This window comes from Anguilla rostrata, chromosome 2 (genome assembly GCF_018555375.3).
Source record: "Anguilla rostrata isolate EN2019 chromosome 2, ASM1855537v3, whole genome shotgun sequence".
NCBI classification, from domain to species: Eukaryota; Metazoa; Chordata; class Actinopteri; order Anguilliformes; family Anguillidae; genus Anguilla; species Anguilla rostrata.
This window is the reverse complement of record NC_057934.1, coordinates 54,604,957-54,613,122: the sequence shown is the minus strand read 5'-3', so window position 1 is coordinate 54,613,122 and position 8,166 is coordinate 54,604,957. Positions and strand designations below refer to the sequence as shown.

The 8,166-nt window shown below is 41.1% G+C and overlaps 1 protein-coding gene across 1 annotated transcript in view; it reads right to left on the bottom strand.

Moving 5' to 3' along the window:
• Window positions 1–1,343: 1,343 nt before the first annotated feature.
• grin2cb (glutamate receptor, ionotropic, N-methyl D-aspartate 2Cb) overlaps window positions 1,344–8,166 on the bottom strand; it is a 63,795-nt gene continuing 56,972 nt past the window's right edge. The window contains exons 10-13 of the mRNA XM_064323158.1: window positions 6,207–6,367; window positions 5,756–5,943; window positions 4,642–4,874; window positions 1,344–3,557 (exon numbers count right to left, since the gene is read on the bottom strand). Coding sequence (XP_064179228.1) covers window positions 1,992–3,557; window positions 4,642–4,874; window positions 5,756–5,943; window positions 6,207–6,367 — 2,148 coding nt within the window. The 3' untranslated portion in view covers window positions 1,344–1,991. The remainder of the gene's footprint in view (window positions 3,558–4,641; window positions 4,875–5,755; window positions 5,944–6,206; window positions 6,368–8,166) is intronic.

The following is an 8,166-nucleotide window of genomic DNA, read 5'->3' as shown; positions in this document are numbered from 1 at the left end:
GGACTGTTTGTAAGCTCTGCCTATACACAGGGTAGTCTGTGTGTCTTCAGTGTGGGGCTGGTTCATGTTCCTTCCCACCTTTGAGGGTGAAGGGTTGTATTCCAAAAGGGTAGAAAATAACCCACTCCCCTTCTGCTGATGGCAGGAACTGTTTCTTTGTTAAAAGGGGAAGAGGCGAGAACAAGAATGGTGAAAAATGGTTCAACAATGAATGTAGCAAGTGTACACTACACTGCATTGTTGTCTGTGTCATAGAATATTATATCTATTTTTGTTGTTTTCTTTTTGTTTTTTTTTGCCATTTGGTACATGGAAAAACATTTGGTTCCTGAGAATAAATATTTTTTTTGGGAGATATGTAGTTTTTGCTCGACATCTCTCCTGCTCTGGAATTATATTTCTCCTTTTAGCGTGACGGAATATTAGCTAAATCCCATCTGACAGCAGTGAAAGAGCAGTGAGTCTGAGAACGTGTCCGTGAATATCTATGCTTTCATGTTGAAAGGGCAGGGCAGCGCAGGGAATTCAAGGTGGTTCAAGGCACTGGACCTCAATGACCATAGGTTTAAAACACAGAAGGAGCACTATCCTATTGTACACATGAACAATATATTGGACTTCATCACAGGTTCTCCAGTAAAATCCATCTTTATAAAAAACAAAACAGATGAAAAATTGCAACAACAAAAAATGCTCTCCAAAATTATCCTTGTTTCTCAAGGAATCAACAGTCAAGCATCACTCCCTCTTTTTCCCATGTTTGTTTTTTATGTAAGTATACAGGCACAACTGCAATTTATGGAATGTGGAGAGGTAATAGAATTAAAATAGTGTGTTTGTAAATGTGCCATGTCTCTTCTTTTACAGTTATCTGTTACAGGAATAGCACCCAGCCCTACCACATTTATTAATATTAGCATATGTACACAGAAAGTTTATTACTGCTAAATTAATAATAACCACTGGTAATTACAATGCACTGCTATTAAAGGAAATCAGTTAGACTAATTTCTTTTCATTATTGTTTCCATTAAAATACAAGTAAATCGTATTGGAAATTTACCTAAATGTTTTCATGTTTTGATTAATTAAATCGATACATAATCTTACTAAATCTTGTCCAGAATGAGGTTATCAATGACAAATTTTCACATTTAGTAGTAGTTACATAGCAATAAAATGTGACTTTCTGTTATTTTTATTTTTTTTTAAACAAAACAGTATTTCGCAAAATAGGTCAATACCCCTTTGTGTCAATGTTTTCTCTTAATGTTGTACGAATGCATTGTTAAAGCCTTTACTACCTAAGAAGAAGACAAAAGAGTAAGGACTCCAAAAAGCCCTCGAAGAGGCATTAGTGATTTATTAAAGAGTGGAAGAACTTGGTAATACAGATACTAGAATAATTTCAATTCGTTATTTTGAAATCCAAGTCGAGCAGACAGAGCAACCACTTGAGCAAAAGTCTCAATAAACAACGCTCCCATATTACGCTTACAAAACTCTTAGAAGATATGTCAGTAGAGTAATTACAAAATTCAGTTGTCATATCAGATTAAGTGGAAGAATACTAAATTGGTCTTAATAAAGGAAAAGAAAAATAACATTTTTGTTCAAAAGCCCTCAGTGAAGCTGTGCTGCCATTCATAGCTCGTTAATTTAATCTACGAAGGCGCCGAACAGCAAGACGCCATGTTGAAAAATAAATAACAATCAATGCTTCGAATTGGACGATACAGAATTAAGAACTATTCAACACTGTCTTCTAATAAATATAAGTTTACTTGTTCCAGCTGTGACCGCACATCTTTTTCTGCTCCTGTTTCCCTGCTGCCAAGACATTATTGCACAAAGTAAACAATTCCAAGTCTGCAGTTTGTTATAGTTGTTATTTTGTTGTTTATTTGCTTGAGCCAAAGGCTGAGGGTCAGTTACAGCTCTTAAGACAGCTCATTAAATACATTAAAGCCTGGAGATGAACCTGAATAGGCTCAAACCTCTGACTCCAGACTGGACACCCTGCCCCAAGTTTTTGGCACATAGGGACTGTTGAGTCTGCGGGCGACCACAACCTGCCTCCTGTCTCTGCCACTTGCCCCTGGTGCCTCACGCACCTGTCCTGCGTCCCCATACCCCCCGTACATGCTGTCCTGGTAAACTAGCTGCCGGGGCACGTTGGGGCAGTGGCTTACGCAGGGGAAGACGTTGCACATGTCCTTAGAGTGTTCATACAACTGGGCGGTCCCCTGGGCCAGTGGCCCCATATACACTGGCACGTCAGTGTAAGAATTCAGGTAGGAGGAATACTGTCTGTGAACCACAGTGGAGGACCTTCGCAGGGCAGCTGCATTCTGAAGGACTGCCTCCCGATAAGACGGCAGCCGAGTAGACTGTGAGTACTTCAGCTTCTGCCCTTTGTAAGGATGGCTACGGCCTGGATTAAGGTAGGCATGGTCCACTGCCACTGGGTAGCACAGGCTGTTGTTCCCCGCACTGCTGTACAGCTTTGGGGGTTTGGTGGCCACGACGCGGGGGAACAAGTCCGGCATGTCTATGTGGGTGGAGGCAGAGGTGGAGGGTTTGTCGTCCAGCTGCCGGATCTTGTCGGTACCCCAGGTGGCCTTCAGGAATGAGGCTCTGCGGTTTAGCTTCTCCTTACCCAACAGAGGCACGTCATCCAGCTCTGGCTCCAGGTAAGGTTTGAAGCAGGAGTTGCAGCTGGCATTGGCTCTGGAGTAAGGGCTGTTGATGCAGGCCACAGTGGTGGGAGAGTGGTTGTCCATGAGGTGGTTGGCTCGCAGCTCTGTGAGGCACGCGGCCGGCTCTTCGTAGTCGTGTCGTCTCCGCAGGTCCACAGACTCCTCCAGGTAGCTGTGGGACCTCTTCTTCCGCCTCAGGCCATCGGGGGGGATCTTGCGGCACGGGGGCTCCGCGTGCTCCATATAGATATCTGGCACATGAAGATCTCTGTAGGGGACAAAAGAGGAGCTGGGGTGCCGGGTGTGGCCGTCCACAAACAGCCTGCTGCTGTGGTGGGGAGTGTTGACAGTGGGAAGGGAGTCCCTCATGGCGATATGGGGGCTGCTGAGGCTGGAGATGGGCAGCGTCCTGTCATAGAGGCGGCTGCCCCGAGCAGGCAACGTGTAGCGCAGCGGAGTGGGCCGCGCCAGCACTCTCTGCTTCTCCAGGAGCGGCTGGCTGGCACTCTCGCCGTAGTGCACTGTGAACGTAGGGGTCAGGGCACGCTGTGGGAAGGGGGAGTGGTTCTCAGTTATGCTGGAGATATACGGGAGGCGACCAGAGGCAATATCGGAGGTGGCCACTTGTGGCACGCGGTTCTGAAGGCCACTTTTGACTTCCCCGTGACGACTCCAGTTCTCGATGGTCTTGGTGGCGTTGTCCAGAGAGTTCTCCACTTTGGCTGAGGACACAATGTCCTTGGCAGTCTGTAGCATCTTCAGCATGTTGGCCTGGGCGTAGTTGGTAGTGATGTCTGGGCTTTGGATATTTAAAGACCTATCTGGATCCTCCACGCCATTGAAGCAACTATATATACCCTGCAAGTGAAGGCGAAAGAGAAGTCCCATTTATAAGTTATAACTTACATAAATAATGCAATAAATTGTCATTTCCTATGGAATTGTTATATAGTGTCATAACTTTTTCTTCATAAACCAAAAAATTCCCCTGAAAAGAAATTTTAATCACTCTTCATTTAACTTCCAAAATAAAATATTCAATAAATGTTCTGATAAATGGGGAGGAATATGGCCTGATTCTTCAAACAAAATTAAATCTGGTCTTCTGAGCTTCCCTAAAATGTTAATTACCAAATTGTCTTTTATTGCTAATCTGATAAACACACAGATGGAGTCCAGTAGTTTAATTACATATTATATGAGAGAGTATTATGTTTTGTTAAAAAATGCACTCTTGCCATCCCTCTAAATGTGTCACGACACTACAGTGCCATTAGTATTTACGTCCTTCCGGATTTCGTCTATGAGTGCATATTTGTCACACTGAATGGTTTCAGATCTTTAGACAAAATGTAACTTTTTTCATTAAATAATTTAAATAATAATGTAAAAAATGTGTTTTGTATTCACTCTGTTTCCCTTTTTGTCTGAAGATCTGAAACCATTCAGTGTGACAAATATGCAATAAGTCAGAAAAGGGCAAATGCTTTTTCATGACACCACAAATGAACAAGCAACTGACTATGCATTTATTATTGTAAGTTTAGTAATACAGTCATCTGTGCTTTTTTCAGAATGGGTAGCACTCAAGGCTTTGTGTCAAATCAGGAAACAATCAGATTAAATGATAAAAAAAGTTAATTTTGGTAAGTCAATGCAAACAAAGCAAATAACAAAATGGTCATAGAAATGACTTACTTTGTATTTTGCTCTTCTTTAGCTCTCAGTACAATATATAGTTCACTGAAATTAAGCAGTTTTAATAGACAGAAGAATGACAAATTATAACCCACCTAAATAAAGATACCACATTGATAAACTTGAACCATGAACAAACTCAAAGGTAACACTGACATTGCACTGTCGTTACTCTGCCAAACTGTATGCCGACATCGCTCTGCTTTGTGAAATTCACCACACGCGTTATGGAGAAGCTCCCTACCCTGCTGATGGCGAGCAGGAAGTCCAGACGTTCCGATTTGCGCACAGAGTGTCGCAGCTTCCAGTAGAGCAGGTGCTCCCAGGCGAAGACCAGGAGGCTGAGGCCCATGGCCACCAGCAGCATGTAGAAGACTCCCGCCATGTTGTCGATGTCCAGCTTGGAGCTCATCACCTCATTTTTCTCATTCTGGCAGATGCCGGAGAGCCACACTGTCTGCAGCCTCTGCGTGTCCCCTGCAGCAGATACAACTGCTGATGTTAGAAGTCAAAATGGCAAGACAACATATTGTCTTGCCATTTTATTAGTGCTGTTTTTGGTGTTATTAAATTGATTGGTTACACGCCATGTGTAAACTCCCTGCACATTCCTTACTGCTGTCATGCAACAAGCATGCTGTACCCCATCAGGGGCTTGTTCACTGTAGGATCTCCTTTTTCTGAACTGTTCTATCAAAGAAATGCAGTTTGCATTAATATGAGCCTACAAGCTCCAGCTTTGTAATCTAAAATATATTATATAATAAATATATTAAATAATTCCATGCTCCATAATAATCTAAGGAGAGTTTCTCTGAAGAGTGTCAGAATGAATTTATGAATGCCCCCACAATTCCAGTATTTCCGTTGTTCATGCACCACGGCACTGCCAAGGCCGATTTTTACAATATTATAAGTGGTATCCAGACAACAACCTAACCTGAGTATCTCTCACAAGCATTATAAAAAAGAATAAGCAAAAGATCTCCTTCAGAGTGCCTCCAGACTGTCTACTGTCTGCTCTGTTTTTACTGGGGCTATAAATTGAAAATACAGATAATGCTGGTCAGCAGCGCTCGCGAATAAGGTTAACGAGAAAAGCTGTCACCAGGTCTGCTATCCAGCACAGAAATGTATTTTCTCTGGCATGCTTGGATGCTCTCTTGATACCATCATTACCAGAGAGAAGAAATATGAATCTGTTACATATAATGAATAAACAGTACCAGCTAACCAATCCCGTAGCAAGAAAATATGATGACAACCATATAAATAAGTCACAGAGCCTAGCGGAGGTGGTACAGGCTTGCATGTTAAGAGTGATTGACATGTAAACAAGCACTCCTGTGTTGATTTACCGTCCCCCAGGAACTGGAGGAGGGCCAGGTCTATGGGGCGCTTCCAGTGGGAGTCTTTCTGCAAAGCAATTCCGTAGCCTGTGGTTGCAAAAACCTTCCCACTGCCAATGGTCACCAGCTTGCAGCCTTCATCTTTGCCGGCCATGTAATTGAGCACTGCTGCATCGTATATGAAGGCGTCCAGCTTCCTATATCATAGACAAATGAAAAAAAGCTTCACAAGTTAGAGATTTATTTTTTCCTCATTTCAATACATAAAGCAGAATATCACTTTAATCTCAATCAGAAATGTAAAGCTGTAATGGTACAGGTAGAGAATACCCATGCCAAATTTGAGATTACATACCAGGAGTTTGCTTATTTGCTTTTACCATTAGATCATTTATAACGTTTAACCATTAGACAAGGTATTATTGTTGACTTCTGTACTACTGAATAACATGGTTCTTACCCTGTTTTAAGACTGTTGAGGGCATCCTCTACACCTCTCTGGTTGTATTTCATCATGTGGGTGTGCATATCTGGATAGTTGCTACGAATGTTCCTCTCAGTGCTCCCATTGGGGACTGTGCCAAATCGGAAGGGTGGGTAATGCTCCTGTGGTTTCTGAAACTAATAATCAGGAACATGGGACAGATTACACTTGGGATATTGAATTACTTTGTAGATACCTGATAGCTTTCATTACTTGTCATGATAAAACGATGTTGAAACCAACCAACCAAACATGGTTTAAATGATCGTTTGGTTTAAACCTAAATTGAACATTCTCAGAATCACCTTTAACCAGAACACCCTGTCAGTGGAGGGTGCAAGGCACAGATTAATTTTACTTGGAAATAATTAGGTGTCCATTTTGAGATATTATGTTTGCTTAGATGAAGGTCTTTGACCAATTCATCAGTGTCAAAAAACTTGGTGAGATTTAGCCTGCAACGGTGTACAGGAACATTTCTTTTTACGATGTGAAATGTTTGGCAATTAATTTGGCCAGCACTTCAGGTTCCCGCCACTACTCTGTGAATAATATTGTGGATGCCATAATGATGGCCGGGAGATGGGACCTTAGCACATCCGTCTTGTTGTAAAGACTGAAACATTGGTTTTTTATTTATATGCATCAAGAGGAAAGGTTGTCTCCAACAACACTTCCAAAAGATATGTGCTTTTCCTTCTTAAATACTGGGTAGGTTTGAAGTGCTTCTGAGGTCTAAAAGATGCAAAGGACAGCATCTCTTGACTAGAAATAGTTTTGAAAGCTGAGTCACTTTAAAGTTTCACTTTATTCGGGAAGGCCAGGCTTTGAGTTGCTCTGGTTTCCCCTTTCTGAGTGAGACAAAGTAAACTGTAAGTATGTGCTTCTGTAAAAACCAAAACAAAGTTTCTTAATGACTCATTTATAACCAATGTATTATGCCATGCAACTCTTTCCAGTTTGATTCTGGCAATAAAATGAAACTTTTTCTCACTGCTGACTCTTGAAAATTACATTACATTGAGGCATATAACTCTCTCTTGTCTATGGCAATTGTACACATGTACTGAAGCAGGTCAGCTTAAGTACCTTAGTCAAGGATACAACAACAGGGCCTCACTTGGGAGTCCTGCAACCTCTGTGAGCCACCTATAAGCAGTGTATCATAATATTTACAAGAAATATTAAAGGCTAAACACAAGTGCAGAAATGTTCCTAGCCTTGCAAAGATAAAACAAGCAATTCAAAAAAACATGTTTTCCTCACCAAGTATTAGGCCCGTATTTCAAAGATTGTACACAGGTCTTGTACATTCACATGACCTTCATGACTTTAAACCCAAGTACTGTCACAGCCGTATTTATTTTCATAGTATTTTGTGTTTTGCCCTTGCAAAGTTGCATTTAAAGCTAATGACTACTTATCCAAGAATGCTGAAGGACAAAAAACCTTAAAATAATAATTCACAAATCAAGCTGTGGCCATTTTTCTTTACTTAATTTTATACTAATTTCTGTTTTTCCCTGTAGGTGCTTTATAGTCATTTCTATTAACCAAGAGGTTAAGGTCAGGCTTTCAATCACACAAGAGGGTTAAATAAAATGGAATGATTAGGTTAATTGAAGGTGTTAGTTTTGCCAATAAGACATTTCCAAAGGCATTCAAATTTACTTAACATTTTTGATTTACACTCTCTGTTTTCACTTCCTGAGGCATTGGACTCTCTTGTAATTTCATCATCGCCAATATCATTTTCATAAAAATTGCAAAAAGCAGTCATACCAAAAATGTCCACCTCTCCCTAATTTGCTGTAAATTAGCATTTCTGTCCCTTTTTACAATATGATTTCTGTCATGCTTTATGCCGCTACCCTGGTCTGCTGGATCAGGAGAAAACACATTTTAAAAGTAGTTGTACAGCTTGAAATGAATAAAA